Source organism: Lithobates pipiens, unplaced genomic scaffold, assembly GCF_037356315.1.
Source record: "Lithobates pipiens isolate NorthernLeopardFrog02 unplaced genomic scaffold, aLitPip1_a1.2 Scaffold_13, whole genome shotgun sequence".
NCBI classification, from domain to species: Eukaryota; Metazoa; Chordata; class Amphibia; order Anura; family Ranidae; genus Lithobates; species Lithobates pipiens.
The window spans coordinates 548,686,692-548,708,020 of NW_027507718.1; the positions used below are offsets into that span (position 1 = coordinate 548,686,692).

The 21,329-nt window shown below is 49.9% G+C and overlaps 1 protein-coding gene and 1 long non-coding RNA gene across 2 annotated transcripts in view; one reads left to right on the plus strand and one right to left on the minus strand.

Annotated features, from left to right (window-relative positions):
- LOC143975829 (vomeronasal type-2 receptor 26-like) overlaps positions 1–21,329 on the plus strand; it is a 60,734-nt gene that overhangs the window by 24,727 nt on the left and 14,678 nt on the right. Inside the window, exons 5-6 of the mRNA XM_077478394.1 lie at positions 7,371–8,156; positions 18,412–18,651. Of these exons, the coding sequence (XP_077334520.1) occupies positions 7,371–8,156; positions 18,412–18,651 (1,026 nt within the window). The remainder of the gene's footprint in view (positions 1–7,370; positions 8,157–18,411; positions 18,652–21,329) is intronic.
- On the minus strand, positions 291–5,174 carry LOC143975828 (uncharacterized). Its single transcript, XR_013272424.1, has 3 exons — positions 4,991–5,174; positions 2,324–2,416; positions 291–1,336 (listed from the first exon to the last, which is right to left on the minus strand). It is a non-coding gene; the product is annotated as an uncharacterized LOC143975828 (long non-coding RNA).

The following is a 21,329-nucleotide window of genomic DNA, read 5'->3' on the forward strand; positions in this document are numbered from 1 at the left end:
CTCCATCACTGCAGGACTCAATGGTGGTGGCTGTATGACATTCCGCAGGTTGGGTTTCCTGATGGTGACAACAGTGGACCATGCCAACGTTATGTCTATTATAAAAACCACAGGGTGACAATACAGGAGAGAATTGTAAGACAAGGCTTAGTTTGAGGTCCTTCTTACCCGGCCTAGTAGTTCTTCCCATAACGTCTCCATCACTGCAGGACTCAATGGTGGTGGCTGTATGACATGACTAGTGTAGTCTGAATGTTCCCCTTATACTATTCCTTATCTATTAGAAACGAGACCACACCATAGGTTGGAGTAAACTGGCCACAACAGCCTTTATTAAACATAACTCAAAATTACTCCAATAACTTGTAAATATGAAAATATATAAATATATAAATATATATAAATATATAAATATAAATATAAATAACTTTATTAACATTAAACCACATTTTAATTAACATTAACTGCCCATTCTGGTGATCTCTGACGGTGACCACACTTAAACCAATACCCAATCACTGCGGTACACCTGACCAACTTCCCAAAGGCCTCCACCTGTGACCGGTCGGAGACAACTTCCGCCAGTGAACATAACCGTATTCCCTCCAACGTTCAGGAATACCCAGAGGGGCCGATCGTTAGATGAGCCCCCCACACCCTCAGATCCCTTCTGAGTACCTGTCTACCGTCAGAAACCACCAGAAAACACACCGCCACAGCCCGAAAGGGTGACCCCCTCAACCTTGAGGGCCGCCCCACACCCGAAGAGCTTTTTGTATGCCCTCCTGTAAGCCAAAGGACCAGAGGTCAATCCCCACATCCGATAGATGAACGCCATCCCGCCTAAGATAAAGCCCTACATTCACCTCCAATTCCCTGTGTCTTACCACAATGCCCCCGTTCTGCACTACAAACCGCCCAACAACCTTATTAACCCTAATCCTAGTTTTCTCGAGGCTGGCTAAAGACCTGGCCCCCCGCCACACCGTTCTGGCCACAATGTCCGACCACACCAAAATGGTGCCCGGGAACAGGACTCGCATGCGCAACACATCAGCCTTGATATCCGCCAAAATGTCCTTCACTTTCCGAACTCCCAGGTCATTGCCCCCCGCATGAACAACCAGCACATCCGGGGGCCTATCCCTCAAAGCGAAGCGCTCCACCTCCCTCATGACACGCTCCCACCTCATGCCCGGGAAACCCAACCACATCACCCTAGCTACCTCCCTGGGGATACCCAATTGCCTGCCTGCTGGTAGAGAATCACCTCTCCTGGCCCCCCAGCAGACGTACGAATGCCCCAGGATCCAAACGAGGCGTTGAGAACCTCCATCTGGAATGAAACAAGAGAAATAACACAACAACCAAAGGAATGTTACAAGCACAGTCCTCCCCCCCATAAATCCCACAGCAAACAACCCCCAGCCGCACCCTCCTTACCCCAGTAGCAACTGCGGCCGGACATAGGACCGGAACCTCCGGGACTCCCATCTACCAATCCGGCGCACCACCGCCTCCTCCAGCCCACATCGAGCCGCTTCCGTGGCCGCCCCAATCCGAAAAGAGTGGGACGCGTAGTCCCGCTCATCCAAACCCACCGCCCTCAGGCATTGCCGAAAGACCGACACAAATTGAAAACGGGATAGAAAAGAGCCCTCCTCGTGCACCAAAAAGGGGCCCGCCCCCACAGGCCGTACCGCCCGGAAAGCCCGTACCGCCGCCACCGGGCACACTACCGAGCCCGGCAGGGCGAGCAGCGTAATCGCCACTCCCCTGCCCCGTTGATCAGTCTTAGACCTACGCAACCGTATACTCACCCGATCCGCAACCACCTGCACATCCTGATCCAACAGACCCCCAGCCACCCGTTTTGAGCGACACACCAACTCCCCAATCCTAAAAGCCCCATAAAACGCCAACGAAAACGCTGCCGTAAACAGAACGGTCTCGTAAGCAGACGAGCAAACGTCCACCAGCCGAGAACAAATTGCCACCAAATTGTCAAATGACACCGGCCGGCGCGCATCCCTACCCTTCCAATCCCTCCTGTACCCTTTCAACGTTTGCCTCACCCAAAAATCCTTCGTCCCGTCCGGCTCCCCCCACAGTTTGAACAAAAAGGCCAACCCCGCCAGCTTCCGCTCAATAGACGCGGGAGACAGGCCCGTCTCAATGTTCCGGTCAACCCAGTACAATACCACCCAGCGCCGGTCGGAGCCCCGACCAGCCACTCCAACCTCCCGCAGGAACGCCCACCATTCCACCCACACTCTAGAATAAGCGGACCATGTAGCCTCACTCAACGACCTTTTTAACCAACCTGCGGCGATTCCAAGGGAAGTTCCCACATCCACCCGGGGCATGGCGCCCCCGACTCCTCCGCTCCCGGCGCCAGCTGCCGGAACTTGTCCCACTGAAAACGAGAGAGCGAGTCAGCCAAAGAATTCTCCACCCCAGGTATGTGCACAGCATAAACGTAAACATTGAGCCGCAAACAGCGAAAGACCAGGTGTCGCAGCAGCCGGATGACCGGGGGGGAGGAAGCAGTCATCCAATTGAGGACCTGGACCACCCCCATGTTATCGCAATTGATGCGCAACTTCAAATTACGAAACTCCGCCCCCCACAGCTCCAATGCCACCACTATCGGGAACAATTCTAGCAAAACCAAATTGCCCAACAACCCCGCAACCTCCCATGAGCGTGGCCAAGGTTCCGCACTCCACCGACCCCGGAAAAATGCCCCATAACCCGTTGAGCCAGCCGCGTCAGTAACCAACTCCACATCGAAGTTGCTCACTGGCCCCGACATCCACATAGCCCGCCCATTATACGACTCCAAAAATTCATGCCAAGCCCGCAGGTCCTCCCGGTGTTCCCTTCGCAAACGCACAAAGTGGGTAGGGGCGGTTACCCCGGCAGTGGCCCCCGACAGCCGTCGGCAGAACACACGGCCCATAGGGATGATCCGGCAAGCGAAATTCAGCTTGCCCAACAGGGACTGCAGGGCCCGAAGCTGAACCTTCGGCCGGCCCTGCATGCCTGCCAACTCCGCCTGCAGATCCCGTAATTTATTCTCTGGCAAGCGACACTCCATTGCCATAGAATCAATCACGATTCCCAAAAAACTCAATTCCGTCACCGGGCCTTCCGTCTTATCCCCCGCCAACGGCACCCCGAACCTGCCCGCAATGTGCTGCAACGTGGACAGAAGAATCGCACACACATTGGAGGCAGGCGGGCCCACGCACAGAAAGTCATCCAAATAGTGGATGACCGACTCCAGGCCCGAAACATCTCTCACCACCCATTCCAAAAATGAACTAAAAGCTTCAAAATAGGCGCATGAAATGGAACAACCCATGGGCAGGCACAAGTCCACATAAAACTTGCCCCGCCAATGGCATCCCAACAGCCGGAAGCTGTCCGGATGGACCGGCAGAAGGCGAAACGCCGATTCCACATCCGCCTTGGCCATGAGAGCCCCACGACCATACCGCCTGACCCACCGTACCGCCGCGTCAAAAGACGTGTAGGAAACCGTACACGCCTCCGGGTCAATGAAATCATTGACCGACCCCCCTTTCGGAAAAGACAGGTGATGAATCAAGCGAAACTTCCCCGGCTCCTTCTTAGGAACTACACCCAACGGGGAGACCACCAGGTCCCCCCACGGCTGCACTTCGAAAGGACCACCCATCCGGCCCAGCGCCACCTCTTTACCCAATTTGTCATCCACAACCCCCGGGTGATCTAAAGCCGATCGCAAATTCCTGGCCAACGGCGGCACCCCTCCCAAAGAACAGGGAATCCTAAAACCGTCCCGAAAACCCAGAATTAACCCACGCGCCGCCGCACCATCCGGATACCTATTTAGGAAAGGAAGCATCCTTCCCAGGTTCACCGGCGTCATCCCTTTTGTGACTGGCGGCACTGGCACGCTGACCTTTTTTGAAACAGCGAGACAGGGGGTGGGTGCCGCCGCACCCGGAGCACTCATGCTTGAAGCGGCACGCGCCTCCGAATTTACAAGCCCCTTCATTAAAGGGCCAGCACACCCCCCACTTCTTTCCGGCCGGCAGTCCCGAGGAAGACGCACTCCCGGCCCCCCCCTGAAGAAACGGAGTGGGCGCCCGCGGAGCAGACATAAGCCTCATCCAGAGGCTTATGTCCTTGTGATCCCACCGCAGGTCAGCCCGCACTGCCTTACGCTGACGAAACTGCTCATCATAGCGCAGCCAAGCCAGCCCTCCATACACTCGGTGAGCCTCCCCAATCGCGTCCAGGTAACAAAATAACGCCGAGCAATGCTCGGGGTTCTTTTCCCCTATCACGCTAGCCAATATAGCGAACGCCTGAAGCCAATTTGCAAATGTGCGCTGGATCAGCCGATACCTACGTTTCTCCTCGTCGTCCTTCTTGGAACTGTCCGGCTTAACCCTGTCCAAATTAAATTTCTCGAGGGGGAGCAAGGAGAAAATCTCCACATACTCACCCTTGCCGATCTTGTCCCGCACCTCCTGCTTCAAATGCGCCCCCAATGGGCCTTCGAAACAAACATAGACTTCGCACCGGGCAGCATCCGCGATCCTAACCAGGTCAGACCGCGCCCCCGGGTCCGCGGGCACCGGGGGGACCCCCGAGCCCACAGCCCCCGCATCCGTGCTCCCCGACACCGCAGCAGGCGGTGCATCCCGCGCAGGAATGACCTCCGCCCCCCCGGCCCCCCCCACGGTACCCATCCAGGGGGCCACCTGAGGCGACCCGGAGCCCCCAGCAAACTTACCAACCAGGGCCTGCAGCCCCCCCAACAGCTCCTGCAACTGACCTGACGGCCCCCCCGGGGCCACAGGCCCCGCCCCCTGCGCTGAACCTGCCGCAACCCCCCCCAATACGCCCCGGGATCCCGTGGGCACCGCACCCCCCTGCGCCACCCCCATCAGATCCCGCAAGGCATCCGCCAGCAATGTAGACTCCCGCAACTTACCCGGGCCCCCAGGGGCCTCGGCGACCGGTACCGGTCCGGGTGTAGAAAAGGACCCCTCCTCCTCCTGGGACAGCTCGCTCTCCGAACCGACCTCTCCAACGCGCACCGGGGACGCGGCAATCCCCCTGTGCTCCGCGCGGTCCATCCGGTCCCTGCGATCCGGGACTGCAGGCAATGTCCTCCTCCCCCCGCCGCCCCCGGCATGCCGGCGTCTAAAACCAGCCCTGCCAGGCACCTTGGCAGCCTTCTGCGACCCACCCCCCCCCCCCCCTCCGGCATGCGACCCCCCCGGAGCGCCCCCCTCCCCCCCACCGCGCGGATGCTGGCCCCAGACCCAGCCTGCCGCAGATCCCCCGCCACGTGCACCCCCCCCCTTGGCCTGCCGACCCAGAGCCATCCACACTCCCCCCCACCTCCACCGGGCCCCGTGCGGTCCCGGCGCCATTTCCATGCGGCCGTGAAGCCCCGCCCCCCTCCGTTCGGCGGCGCAACGACCGCCCGGACCGGGGGGAGCCGATAACCTGCCGTTTTGCCGGGGGGACCGATCGGTCCACCCCCGGGCTCCGGGAGTCACGAGGCGGCCGAGGAGTAGGCCCAGGAGAAAAACGCGCCGGAGGCCGAGACCTCCGCGCGCGCAGTGGAACCTCACCTGTCCCGCCGCCGTCCACATCGCCGTCCGTCAGGTCACCCACACGTTCCCGCAGCCAGTCCGCACCGTGCACCTCCGCCGCCCGTCGCAGCCGCGCGAAGAGTCCCTCGAGGTCCGCCATAGCAGAGGAGCAGCGAAAAAACTGCCTCCTCTGTGTCACACTGGGCTCCGAATGATTCCTTAAAGCCACACCTCTCCCTTTTATGTGACCCCTCCCCTACACTGAACTTGTTTCCTGCAAACCTTTTCCTGAACTCCACCCATAAAGCTTAACCCTCTGTGTCCCTCATCCACACTGTCATGTCCAGCACTCCTTATATCATTGCATTCTTAATCCGTGCTTCTCTTTCCGCAGGTTGGGTTTCTTGATGGTGACAACAGTGGACCATACCAACGTTATGTCTATTATAAAAACCACAGGGTGACAATACAGGAGACAGGGCTGGACTGGGACAGAAATTTGGCCCTGGACTTCATCCAGACCGGCCCACTTACATTTTGAGTGTCCCATCACCAGCCCCCTTACAACAGAGTGTCCCATTACCAGCCCCCTTACATCAGAGTGTCCCATCAGCACCCCCTTACATCAGAGTGTCCCATCAGCACCCCATTACATCAGAGTGTCCCATCAGCAGCCCCCTTACATCAGAGTGTCCCATCACCAGCCCCCTTACATCAGAATGGCCCACTGAGCCATTGGCCCACTGGGAAACTCCCGGTAGTCCCGATGGCCAGTACATGCCTGACAGGAGAGAATTGTAAGACAAAGCTTAGTTTGAGGTCCTTCTTACCCGGCCTAGTAGTTCTTCCCATAACGTCTCCATCACTGCAGGACTCAATGGTGGTGGCTGTATGACATTCCGCAGGTTGGGTTTCCTGATGGTGACAACAGTGGACCATGCCAACGTTATGTCTATTATAAAAACCACAGGGTGACAATACAGGAGAGGATTGTAAGACAAGGCTTAGTTTGATGTCCTTCTTACCCGGCCTAGTAGTTCTTCCCTTAATGTCTCCATCACTGCAGGGCTCAATGGTGGTGGTTGTATGACATTCCGCAGGTTGGGTTTCCTGATGGTGACCACAGTGGACCATGCCAACGTTATGTCTATTATAAAAACCACAGGGTGACAATACAGGAGACAGGGCTGGACTGGGACAGAAATTTGGCCCTGGACTTCATCCAGACCGGCCCACTTACATTTTGAGTGTCCCATCACCAGCCCCCTTACAACAGAGTGTCCCATTACCAGCCCCCTTACATCAGAGTGTCCCATCAGCACCCCCTTACATCAGAGTGTCCCATCAGCACCCCCTTACATCAGAGTGTCCCATCACCAGCCCCCTTACATCAGAATGGCCCACTGAGCCATCGGTCCACCGGGAAACTCCCGGTAGTCCCGATGGCCAGTACATGCCTGACAGGAGAGAATTGTAAGACAAGGCTTAGTTTGAGGTCCTTCTTACCCGGCCTAGTAGTTCTTCCCATAACGTCTCCATCACTGCAGGACTCAATGGTGGTGGCTGTATGACATTCCGCAGGTTGGGTTTCCTGATGGTGACAACAGTGGACCATGCCAACATTATGTCTATTATAAAAACCACAGGGTGACAATACAGGAGAAAATTGTAAGACAAGGCTTAGTTTGAGGTCCTTCTTACCCTTAATTTTTAATTATTTGATGAAAAGCAACCCATTAATGTACTTTCTTACATTGTTCCTTTGTACAGCTTAATTATCAAATCACTAACCCGCTCCTGAGTGACAGAACCATGTTCCCAACTTTATACCGGATGATCCCAGACGATCGGATCTGTTATAAGGCTATTATAAAATGTTTGCTACATTTCGGATGGACCTGGGTTGGGGTGGTGACACCAAGAGATGGAAGTGGTGATACGGAGGTACAAGAACTGAGGAAGATGATGGCTCAGCATGGGATCTGCATTGAATATGTCATCAAATTTAGCGACAACAATATGATGAATGATGAGGTAAAGCCAGTTATTCGGACGTCAACTGCTAATATCGTAATAGTATGTGGCCTCTTCTCAGAATACTTTCTCAAATTCTTTACTGAACTGCACAATGTACAGAAGGTCAACTTGACCTTCATTTTCCATGAGCCGTGGCATTACTTGAAGCACATGGAAGACTATTGTTATGAAATAGTCAACTGCAGTTTAATTTTTCTGCAGCCCCTAAAAACATTCAGCCCCATAGAGGAGTTTGCCAATGAGATATTATTGTCCAACTCTACAACCGACCCGATAAGGGAAGATTTCTGGCTTCAGTTGGCTACATTACTTTCTCCAGACCCAAGGAAAAATCGATTATTTCAGTACCTTTTTAACTACATCGGTGTAAACTACACAGATCTGAACCGATTTAGGTCATATATTTATCAATTAAAGGACTCGAAGCCAGTCTATGTGTACAGAGCAGTATATATCCTGGCTCATGCCCTGGAAAGTATGCACCTGGGGAAATCTGGAAGATATGGACTAAAACACCTAGTAAGTTGTATTATTATTGTTATTATTATTATGATTATTATCCTTCTCTGGCACATGTTATTACATGTAACAATCTGTTTTTTTTGTTTGTTTTTTTTGCTAGAAAATTACTTAGAACCCTTAAAGGGGTTGTAAAGCTTTGTTATTTATTTTCTAAATAGGTTCCTTTAACCACTTGAGACCCGCGCTATAGTCGAATGACGGCTACAGCGCGGATCTCCTTTGCTGTGCTACAGCGCGGATCTCCTTTGCTGTGCACGAGCGGCCTGCGCGCCCCCTGAGGGGCGTGTGTGGCGCGCTCTGTGATCGGCGAGTCTATGAGACTCGCCTGATCACCGATCCGTGCAAGGGGTCGATCCCGACCCCTTATCACGTGATCAGCTGTCAGCCAATGACAGCTGATCATGTGATATAACTGAGCCGGTAATCGGCTATTATTCCTCCTTGCGCTAACAGCGCGAGGAGAAAAAAAAAAGCCGATCACCGGCGGCCGTGATCGGGATATCAGTCCCCAACACGGCCAGCCCTGCCAGTGCCCACCTGCCCCCTGCCAGTGCCCACCTGCCCCCTCATAACTAAACATAATTAAAAAATAAGTGCCCCCCATCAGTGCCACCCAGCAGTGCCCACAGTGCCACCCAGCAGTGCCCACAATCTGCCTCAACAAAGGTGCTGCACCCTAGTGCCACATATCCGTGCCCATCAGTGTCATCTACCAGTGCCCATCAGTGCCCAGCAGTGCCACCTATCAGAGCCACCTATCAGTGCCACCTATCAGTGCCCATCAGTCCCATCTATCAGTGGTACCTATCAGTGCCCATCCGTGCCACCCATCCGTGCCACCCATCCGTGCCACCCATCCGTGCCATCTTATCTGTGCCCATCTTTGCCAATCAGTGCCGCCTTATCTGTGCCCATCGGTGCCGCCTTATCTGTGCCTATTAGTGCCGCCTTAACTATGCCTATCAGTGCCCACCAGTGCAGCCTATCAGTGCCGCCTCATCAGCGCACTTCAATGAAGGAGAAAAATGACCTGTTTTCAAAATTTTATAACAAACTATTAAACATGATTTTTTTTTTTTGCATCTTTTTTTGTTTGTTTAGAAAAAAAATAAAACTCCGAGCTGTAATTAAATACCACCAAAAGAAAGCTCTATTTGTGGGAAAAAAATGATAAAAATGTCATTTGGGTACAGTGTTGTATGCCCGCGCAATTGTCATTCAAAGTGCATCAGCGCTGAAATCTGAAAATTGGTCTGGGCAGGAGGGGGGGTTTAAGTGCCCAGTAAGCAAGTGGTTAAGCTAGTGCATTGTTGGTTCACTTACCTTTTCCTTCAATTTCCCTTCTAAATGTTTTTTTTTTTCTTTGTCTGAATTTCTCACTTCCTGCTTCTCCTCAGTAAACTTCACACCATCATCCGAGCGGTGTTTAGTCAGCCAGAACAGCTTACTGAACAGCTTACTGAGGAGGAACAGGAAGTGAGAAATTCAGACAAAGAAAACAAAGAAAAAAAACCTTTAGAAGGGAAAATCGAAAGGAAAAGGTAAACGAACCAGCAACGCACTAGCTTAAAGGAACCTATTTAGAAAATAAAAAAACAAACCTTTACAACCCCTTTAAACGTTATACTGTAATTTTGAAGTAGAGGCCTTAGAGAATAAATTGTGAGTTTTTCTATTTTTATTTCACATGGTATTTGCGTAGCTGTTTTTCAAATGCAATTTTTGGGAATATATACACTTTTTTTTTAATGCAAAAAAACACAATGCACAATTTTTTTAATTTTTTATTTATTTTCAATCTGATGTTACACCAAGTAAATAGATACTCTCTCTATGTGATTGGACACAGCTGATCACATGGGTAAAGAGCCGTAAAGAGCCGTATCATCAAGCTCTTTACTGAGATTGAGGATGCACCGCGTCCTTCCTTCACCGATCGCCACACTGCGCGGTGAGAGTGGGACAATGGCTACACAAGAACCTACATTATATCGGATCACCAGGCATTTTATTCTTAAAATTAAAAACAAATTGTGCAATTGCATTGGTGCCTTAAAAGTTTAAATTGATTGCAAAAGCTGAACGTTTTTTACTATAATTTATTCTCTGCATTAAGGTAAAAAAACCTTCTGCATGCAGCTACACCTCCCACTCAGTGCCCCTCAGCATGCCTTATACTTACCTGAGCCCGATCTTGATCCAGCGATGTGCACGAGAACAGTAGCTCTTTCCTTCCTCATTGGCTCATACACGGCAGCTCTCTAAGTCCTATCTTCACATTAAGCAGAGAAGCAGCAGTGGGAGCCATTGGCTCCTGCTGATGTCAGTGAGGAGGGAGCGGGATCGAGCCTCGCTCTGTGTGTCAATAGACACACAGAGCCAGCTTGGGAGCGACCAAGCATGAGTGTCCCCAGAGCAAGCAGCTTGCTATGGAGGGATTTGGCAGGGGGGAGGGGCCAGGAGCATAAACTAGGGTTGCACTGATACCAGTATCGGTGTTGATACTAAGCATTTGTACACGTAGCAGTACTCGTGTAATCGCTCCGATACCTGAAACTGATCCTTTCAGGCTCCATTCTTTTAGCTGGGACGAGAGAGCGCCCCCCACCCCTCCTGAACCGTACCAGGCCACATGCCCTCAACATTGGAAGGATGCTTTGGGGGTCTGCGACCCCTCAAAGCACCTTGTCCCCATGTTGATGAGGACAAGGGCCTCATCCCCACAACCCTGGTCGGTGGTTGTGGGGGTCTGCGGGTGGGGGGCTTATCAGAATCTGGAAGCCCCCTTTAACAAGGGGACCCCCAGATCCTGCCCCCCTGTTTGAAATGGTACGGGGGTACAAAAGTACCCTTACCATTTCACAAAGAAAGTATAAAAGAATGTTAAAAAAAGACAAACACACTTTTGAAAAAGTCCTTTATTAAAAAAAATAAAAAAAAATAAAAAAAGATTCCAGTGGTGGCAATCCACTCTTGCTATCCAGCGATGGATGATCATCTCTCTGGGGTCCAGCGATGGCTGATCTGATCCAGCGACGGGTGATCTCTCCCTCCAGTCCAGCGCAGCTTGGTCCATCCATCCTCTGTCTCCACTGGCGGAGACACTGTGGGGATCCCGGCAGCCTGACATTTCTTATATGAGGAGGAAGGGGCCTCCCGTCACCTGACCCCACCCCCCTCTGACGCAGGAGAGAAAGCCTGGCTTCCCCAATGACGTGTGGCCCTGCCCCCCTCTGATGTAACGTTACATCAGAGGTTACATCCCGCAGTGTCTCTGCCAGTGGAGACAGAGGAAGGATGGATGGACTGCGCTGCGCTGGAGAGAGAGATCACCCGTCGCTGGATCAGATCAGCCATCGCTGGACCCCGGAGAGATGATCATCCATCGCTGGATAGCAAGAGTGGATTACCACCGCTGGAAGGGGGGGCGGGATCTGGGGGTCCCCTTGTCCCCAGATTATGGGGATGTTGATGAGGACAAGGGCCTCATCCCCACAACCACCGGCCAGGGTTGTGGGGATGAGGCCCTTGTCCTCATCAACATGGGGACATGGTGCTTTGGGGGGGACCCCAAAGTATCCTCCCAATGTTGAGGGCATGTGGCCTGGTACGGTTCAGGAGGGGGGCCTCTCTCACCCCCCTATTTTCCTGCGGCCTGGCAGGTTGCGTGCTCGGATAAAGGGTCTGGTATGGATTTTTAGGGGGGACCCCATGTCATTTTTTTTTTAATTTGACGCGGGGTTCCCCTTAATATCCATACCAGACCTGAAGGTTCTGATATGGATATTTAGGGGGAAGCCCATGACATTTTTTAAAAAAAATTTGATGCGGGGTTCTCCTTAACCACTTTCAGACCGGACCATTTTGCTGGTCAAAGACCAGACCACTTTTTGCGATTCGGCACTGCGTCGCTTTAACTGACAATTGCGCGGTCGTGCGACGTGGCTCCCAAACAAAATTGACGTCCTATTTTTCCCACAAATAGAGCTTTCTTTTGGTGGTATTTGATCACCCCTGCGGTTTTTATTTTTTGCACTATAAACAAAAATAGAGCGACAATTTTGAAAAAAACGCATTATTTTTTACTTTTTGTTATAATAAATATCCCCAAAAAATATATAAAAAAACATTTTTTTCCCTCAGTTTAGGCCGATACGTATTCTTCTACATATTTTTGGTAAAAAAAATCGCAATAAGCGATTATTGATTGGTTTGCGCAAAAGTTATAGCGTTTACAAAATAGGGATAGTTTTATAGCATTTTTATTAATAATTTTTTATTATTTTTTTTTACTAGTAATGGCGGCGATCAGCGATTTTTATTGTGACTGCGACATTGTCGGGGACCCATCGGACATTTTTGACACATTTTTGGGACCATTGTCATTTATACAGTAATCACTGCTATATAAATGCAGTGATTCCTGTGTAAATGACACTGGCAGTGAAGGGGTTAACCAGGGAGTGGCAGTGTAGGGGTTAAGTGTTCCTAGGGGTGTGTTACTAACTGTGGGGGGGTTGGGCTTTCATTTAGTGAACACTGATCTCTGCTCCAATCACATGGAGCAGAGATCAGTGTCACTAGTTGCTAGGCAGAATGGAGAAATGCTGTTTACAACGGCATTTCTTAATTCGGCCGCTCCGTGAGACGATCGCGGGTATGCCCGCGGCGATCGAGTCCGCGGGTCCCGCGATCGGACTCACGGAGGTCCCGACCAGCGCGGTAGCGTGCCGCCGGCGGTGTGCTCCCGATGGCAGGGCGGAAAATTTAAAAGGGACGTATATGTACGCCCATTTGCCTGCCCGTGCCATTCTGTCGACGTACACCGTCGTGCGCTGGTCGGCAAGTGGTTAAAATCCATACCAGACCTGAAGGGCCTGGTAATTGAATTTGGGAGAACCCCACGCTTTTTTTTTATCGATGACTTTCAATGAGTGTTCTCTGTATTACGGGAGCCGACAATTCATTATAGCCGCTAAAGATTTTAAATGACTTTTTTTTCCTGCAGAAATGACACTTTGTGCAGGGACAATTCTAAGCACGGGAAACATGCGCCCCTTCACAGGCATACTATAGACACCCCCCAGGTACGAAATTTAAAGGAATATTACACTTTTATTGTTTCACTTTAATCATTATTAAAATCACTTCTCCCATAAAAACGGCAGTTTTTAAAACTTTTTTTTGCATTGATACATGTCCCCTGGGGCACCTAAAAAGGTCCCCAAACACTTTTTAGGACACTTTTTAGGACAGTAACTTGCATATTAGTCATGTTCCACTTCACAGGCATATACTATACACCCCCCAGACACGATATTTAAAGGAATATTTCACTTTTTTTTTTTTCACTTTAATCGTCATTAAAATTAGTGCTCCCGAAAAAATGTCCGTTTCTAAAAAAAAAAATTGCATTGATCCATGTCCCCTGGGGCAGGAGCCGGGTCCCCAAACACTTTTTAGGACAGTATCTTGCATATTAGCCTTTAAAGTTAGCACTTTTAATTTTGAAAGTTCGAGTCCCATAGACTTTAATGGGGTTCTAAAGTTCGTACGAATTTGCGGTCCGTTTGAAGGTTCTGGTGCGAATCGAACCGGGGGGGGGGGGGGGGGGTGTTCGGCTCATCCCTAGACTTCAAAAACTTCAAAGACTTCAACCAATACAAATCTGCCATCCGAAAAAATACTACTCTTTCCTCCACACTGCCAAGCAGACCTATTTTACAACTCTTATTAACACCTTCTCATCCAGTCCCAGGAAACTTTTCTCTACCTTCAACTCTCTACTTCGTCCTCCGCCGCCTCCACCCACTGACTCACTCACTGCCCAGGAGATTGCTAATCACTTCAAAAACAAGATTGATACAATCCGTGATGAAATCTCCACTCTACAGGTATCTCCCCCAGTTAAGACCCCATGAAAACAGGTACAATTGACACCCCCCTTATTCACATCTGCTACTACAGACGAAGTTGCTAAACTCCTTTCTAACACCCACCTAACCACCTGTCCCCTGGACCCTATTCCCTCTCAAATACTATGGTCGCCATCTGACTCTATCCTACACTCTCTAACCCACATCTTCAATCTCTCCCTCACCTCTGGCATTTCCCCCAATGCTCTAAAACATGCACTTGTCACACCCCCATACTTAAAAAGCCATCCTTGGACCCTACCAATCTTAACAACCTACGTCCAATCTCCTTGCTCCCCTTTTCCTCTAAACTCCTTGAACGCCTGGTTTACAACCAACTGAGTGACCACCTCATTTAGAATAACCTTCTTGATCCCCTTCAATCTGGATTTCGCCCTCAACACTCCACAGAAATGACTTACTAACTGCAAAAACCAACGGACGCTATTCTGTACTCCTACTTTTGTTTTTTTAAGCTGCCTTTGACATGGTTGACCACCCTCTCCTCCTCAAAAAACTTTACTCCCTCGGTCTTCATGACTGTGCTCTTCAGTGGCTCTCATCCTACCAATCCCAATGCACCTTCAGCGTCACTTACAATTCTACTTCCTCCATTCCTCTTCCCTTCTCCGTTGGGTTCCCCCAAGGTTCTGTTCTTGGACCTCTTTTATTTTCAGTCTAGACCTCTTCCCTGGGTCAGCTGATAGCCTCTCACGGCTTTCAATATTATTTCTACGCTGACGACACACAAATCTATCTCTCCACCCCTCAACTCACTCCATCGGTCTCCTCACCCCTCACCAACTTACTAACAGATATATCTTTATGGATGTCTCACCACTTCCTCCAACTCAACTTGTCCAAAACCGAACTTATAATATTTCCTCTCCACACGCCTCTTCCCCTGACTTCTCTGTCAAGAGTAATGGCACAACCATCCACCCATCCCCCCATGTCAGGGTGCTAGGTGTTATCCTGGTCTCTGAACTCTCCTTTCAGCCCCACATCCAATCACTTTCCAAAGCTCAACCTCCGCAACATCTCTAAACTATGTCCCTTTTTAACCAATGAAACCACAAAGCTCCTGATTCACTCCCTGGTCATCTCTCGCCTTGACTACTGCAACTCCCTCCTCATTGGCTTACCTTTATATAGAGCAGTGATGGCGAACCTTGGCACCCCAGATGTTTTGGAACTACATTTCCCATGATGCTCAACTACACTGCAGAGTGCATGAGCATCATGGAAAATGTAGTTCCAAAACATCTGCGGTGCCAAGGTTCGCCATCACTGATATAGACTATCCCCCTTCAGTCCATCATGAATGCTGCTGCCAGACTCACCCACCTTACAAACCGCACAGTGTCTGCTACCCCTCTCTGCCAATCCCTCCATTGGCTGCCACTCACCCAACAAATTAAATTTGAAATACTAACAATAAGTTACAAAGCCATCTATAACTCTGCCCCCAGCTACATCACTAGCCTAGTCTCAAAATACCAACCTAATCACCCTCTATTCATTCCTCCCAAGACCTCCTGCTCTCTAGCTCCCTCATCACCTCCTCCCATATCTGCCTCCGGGACTTCTCCCGAGCCTCGCCCATCCTTTGGAATTCGCTACCCCAATCTGTCAGAATGTCTCCAAATTTATCCACTTTTAGGCGATCCCTGAAAACTTTCCTCTTCAGAGAAGCCTATCCTGCCTCCATCTAACAACTGCACCATTTTCTCCATTAGCTCATCCCCCACAGCTATTACCCTTTTGTATCACTTGACCGTCCCTCCTAGACTGTAATCTCTAACGAGCAGGGCCCTCTGATTCCTCCGTGTATTGAATTGTATTGTAATTGTACTGTCTACCCTAATGTTGTAAAGTGCCGCGTAAACTGTCTGCATTATATAAATCCTGTATAATAATAATAATAATGAGGAGGGAGCAGTGGGCAGAGCTGATACAGACAGGGCAGCTCGGGAATGAGCCAGTAAGAGTGTCCCCATAGAACGCAGCTTTCTATGGTAAGCACTCACCAAAGAGGAGGGGCACCAGCATGGAAATCTAGAAGAAGAGGATTGGGGCTGCTCTGCAAACCATTGCACAGAACAGTTAAGTATGACATGTTTATTATTTGTAATAAAAAAAAAATCAAGCTTTTCAATCACTTTAATAGATACAAGACTCCATCAATTAATGTCTTTTTTGTCTGCCTGGGTTTCTGCTTTAACCGGTTCCCGACCAGCGCACGCCGATGTACGTCGGCAGAACGGCACGGGCAGGCATATTGGCGTACAGGTACGTCCAATCTTCAATGCCGCCCTGCCATCATGAGCACGCCGCTGGCAGCACACTCGCGTGCTGGTCGGGACCCCCCGTGTGTCCGGTCGCGGGTCCCGCGGACTCGATCGCCGTGGGCATACCAGCGATCGTCTCACGGGGCGGCTGAATGGAGAAAATGCCGGTGTAAACAACATTTTCCCATTCTGCCTAGCAACTAGTCACGCTGATCTCTGCTCCATGTGATTGGAGCAGAGATCAGTGTTCACTAAATTAAAGCCCAACCCCCCAACAGTTAGTAACATGCCCCTAGGAACACTTAACCCCTACACTGCCACCCACTGGTTAACCCCCTTCACTGCCAGTGTCATTTACACAGGAATCACTGCATTTATATAGCACTGATTGCTGTATAAAGGACAATGATGCCAAAAATGTGTCAAAAGTGTCCGATGTGTCCGCCATAATGTCGCAGTCACAATAAAAATCGCAGATCGCCGCCATTACTAGTAAAAAAAAAAAGTATAAAAAATGATTAATAAAAATGCCATAAAACTATCCCCTATTTTGTAAACGCTATAACTTTTGCGCAAACCAATCAATAATCACTTATTGCGTTTTTTTTTTTTACCAAAAATATGTAGAAGAATACGTATCGGCCTAAACTGAGGGAAAAAATGTTTTTTTTTATATATTTTTGGGGGATGTTTATTATAACAAAAAGTAAAAAAATAATGCGTTTTTTTCAAAATCGTCGCTCTATTTTTCTTTATAGCGCAAAAAATAAAAACCGCAGGGGTGATCAAATACCACCAAAAGAAAGCTCTATTTGTGGGGAAAAAAAAGGACGTCGATTTTGTTTTGAAGCCACGTCGCACGACCGCGCAATTGTCAGTTAAAGCGACGCAGTGCCGAAGCGCAAAAAAGTGGTCTGGTCTTTGACCAGCAAAATGGTCCGGTCTGAAAGTGGTTAACTGAACTGAATGCTATCATTATTATTTTAGCTCCCTTTAGTTTTGAGGACATGCTAACATTGAAACTCCAGTGCTTGTGAGAATTAAAGTGGTTGTAAAGGTTCGTTTTTTATTTTCTACATAGGTTCCTCTAAGCTAGTGCATTGTTGGTTCACTTACCTTTTCCTTCGATTTCCCTTCTAAATGTTTTTTTTCTTTGTCTGAATATCTCACTTCCTGTTTCTCCTCAGTAAACTTCACACCATCATCTGAGCTGGTGGTTAGTCAGCCAGAACAGCTTACTGAGGAGGAACAGGAAGTGAGAAATTCAGACAAAGAAAACAAAGAAAAAAAACATTTAGGGCCGGTTCACACTGCAGGTGAGGCGAGGCGTCTCCGACTTGCCTCGCCGCGACCTGCCGCAGCCTCAGCGGCGACTTGCAAATGACTTCTGTATAGAAGTCAATGCAAGTCGCCCCGAGGTCGTCCAAAAGTAGTACAGGAACCTTTTTTCTGAGTCGGAGCGACTCGAGTCGCTCCTCTCAGAACGGTTCCATTGTACAGAACGGGGGCGACTTGCGAGAGCGAGGCGAGGCGAGTCGTGTCGCCTCGCATCGCCCGCTGTGTGAACCGGCTCTTAGAAGGGAAATCAAAGGAAAAGGTAAGTGAACCAACAATGCACTAGCTTAGAGGAACCTATTTAGAAATTAAAAAACGAACCTTTACAACCCCTTTAAAGTGGTTGTTTAGTCTATTTTTTTTTTACTTTTACCTACAGGCTTACGGTTTAGGACATGGATATGCAATTAGCGGACCTCCAGCTGTTGCAAAACTACAAGTCCCATCATGCCTCTGCCTCTGGGTGTCATGCTTGTGGCTGTCAGAGTCTTGCTATGCCTCATGGGACTTGTAGTTCTGCAACGGCTGGAGGTCCACTAATTGCATATTCTTGGTTTAGGAGATATTCCCCTTGTGACGCCGGACCCTCCCGGCGCTGCATACTAGCTCATTATGCCTTTTTGCCTTACAGGGGTATTAAAAAAAAAAAAGAAAGTGTCAGCGGGTATACCGCTTTAATGTGTCTTTTTTTTTTTCTTTAATTATGGAAAGTTGCACAGATATGTCAGGAAAGTTCATTATGTGGAACCAACCGGAGAAGAAATCTACATTAATGAGAGAGGGGAAGTGCCCACAGAGCTGATTTTAGGAAACTGGAGATATCATATCCTTAACAGGGGTGGATTACTAAACAACATTAGTATTAGATCCCTGGCCACATTTATGGACCATCCGGACCTTGATAGACCTTTGAATATTAAACCAGGAGTCATCGCATGGAAAAGGGGCACAGTAAGAAAGAACTTTATTTTTAATTATCTCAATTATTTAGCGACAATCATTTTATGTGACTAATTTCTATATATATATATATATTTTAAACATCATTTGTAACAGATTTTTGTTTAAAACATTTGCGCAATAAAAATGCAGATTACCCAAAAAAATCCACCACCACCTAACAGACCACAACGCAGGATCACTTCCCCATTCCTCTACCCTCTTGATGGCTCATAAAGCCTTCATCAGAGGAATGTTAATTAACCACTTGCTTACTGGGCACTTAAACCCCCCTCAGTCCCAGACCAATTTTCAGCTTTCAGCGCTGATGCACTTTGAGTGACAATTGCGCGGCCATACAACACTGTACCCAAATGAATTTTTTATCATTTTTTTCCCACAAATAGAGCTTTCTTTTGGTGGTATTTAGTTACAGCTCGGAGTTTTATTTTTTGCTAAACAAACAAAAAAAGATGCAAAAAAAAAAAAAAAAAAAATCATGTTTTAATAGTTTGTTATAAAATTTTGCAAACGGGTCATTTTTCTCCTTCATTGAAGTGCGCTGATTAGGCGGCACTGATAGGCTGCATTGGTGGGCACTGATGGGCTGCATTGGTGGGCACTGATGGGCTGCATTGGTGGGCACTGATAGGCTGCACTGGTGGGCACTGATAGGCATAGTTAAGGCGGCACTAATAGGCACAGATAAGGCGGCACCGATGGGCACAGATAAGGCGGCACTGATGGGCAAAGATGGGCACAGATAAGATGGCACGGATGGGTGGCACGGATAAGTGGCACGGATGGGTGGCACGGATGGGCACTGATAGGTACCACAGATAGATGGGACTGATGGGCACTGATAGGTGGCACTGATAGGTGGCTCTGATAGGTGGCACTGCTGGGCACTGATGGGCGGCACTGCTGGGCACTGATGGGCGGCACTGCTGGGCACTGATGGGCGGCACTGGGGTGCAGCACCTGAGGCAGATTTTGGGTGGCACTGTGGGTGGCACTGCTGGGTGGCACTGTGGGTGGCACTGTGGGCACTGCTGGGTGGCACTGTGGGCACTGCTGGGTGGCACTGTGGGCACTATGGGCACTGCTGGGTGGCACTGACAGGGGGGCACTTACTTTATTTCAGGATGGCACTGCGGGTGGCAGGTGGGCACTGGCAGGGGGCAGGTGTCCTTTTAAATTGCTGGCCGTGATCGGGACTGATGTCCCGAACACGGCCGCCGGCGATCGGCTTTTTTTTTTTCTCCTCGCGCTGTCAGCGCGAGGAGGAATACTAGCCGATTACCGGCTCCGTTCTATCACATGATCAGCTGTCATTGGCTGACAGCTGATCACGTGATAAGGGGTCGGGATCGACCCCTTACACGGATCGGTGATCAGGCGAGTCTCACGGACTCGCCGATCACAGAGCGCGCCGCGCGCGCCCCTCAGGGGGCGCGCAGGCCGCTCGTAACCGGGACTACGTCAATAGACGTAGTCCCGAAAATGTGGGTCCGCGCTAATGCCGTCATTTTGCAATAGCGCGGATCCCAAGTGGTTAAACTAAACTCCCTGGCAAAAAAAGAGGAGGACGCAGCATCCTGATGAGATTGAACATTGACTCTCAAAAATAAACTCAATCCAACCCACGATCTTAAAATTAAACTACTAGCCCTTCGCCAAGAGCTAAGAGATCTTCTCCTTAAAGCGGGAGTCCGCCGGGAGTTCCGCCATTTTTTTTTTTTTTTAAAAGCCAGCAGCTACAAATACTGCAGCTGCTGACTTTTAAAATAAGGACACTTACCCGCCCAGCGCGCCCGCGATGTCGGCACCCGAAGCCGATCTCTCGATCGTCTCTCGGGTGCTGCCGCCGCCATCTTGGGTATGGGCATCAGGAAGTGGAGCCTTTCGGCTTCATTTCCCGGTTTCATACTGCGCATGCGCGAGTCGCGCTGCGCAATAAGGATGGTCCCCGCTGTCTCTGGGATCCGTGTGTTTCCCAGCAGACAGCGGGGGGACTTTCGGAAAGGGGCGTGGATTCTGCGGAAAGGGGCGTTCCTTTCTGCAGAATCTACGCCGGAAGTGGGTGCAGATACCTGTACTGTACAGGTACCTGCACCCCCCTCCCCCCTGAAAGGTGCCAATTGTGGCGCCGGAGGGGGGAGGGTTTCAATGAGCGGAAGGTCCACTTTAGGGTGGACCTCCGCTTTAAACTAAGCTCTCTGGCAAAAAAAGAGGAGGACGCAGCATCCTGATGAGATTACCACCGAAATCTCTAACATTGACTCTCAAAAAAAAAACTCAATCCAACCCACGATCTTAAAATTAAACTACTAGCCCTTCGCCAAGAGCTAAAAGATCTTCTCCTTAAAGTGGTTGTAAACCCTTACAAACCACCTTGACCTACAGGTAAGCCTAGATTAAGGCTTACCTGTAGGTCCAAGAAATATCTCCTAAACCTATACGGTTTAGGAGATATTTACTTGAAAACAGCCACCGCTGTCTACGGCGCACTGGGTAAGCCACAGATCGCGGCGATATGCCGCGAGTGTCGGCTCCCATGCGCATGCACGGGATTGACGTCATCGCTGCTCCGGCGAATCACAGCGCCGAAGCAGCGAGACCTACGGAGACCCACCAAGAAGATGGACGCTCGGAATTACAGGGGACAGCGGTGACTTCACTGGTTCCTG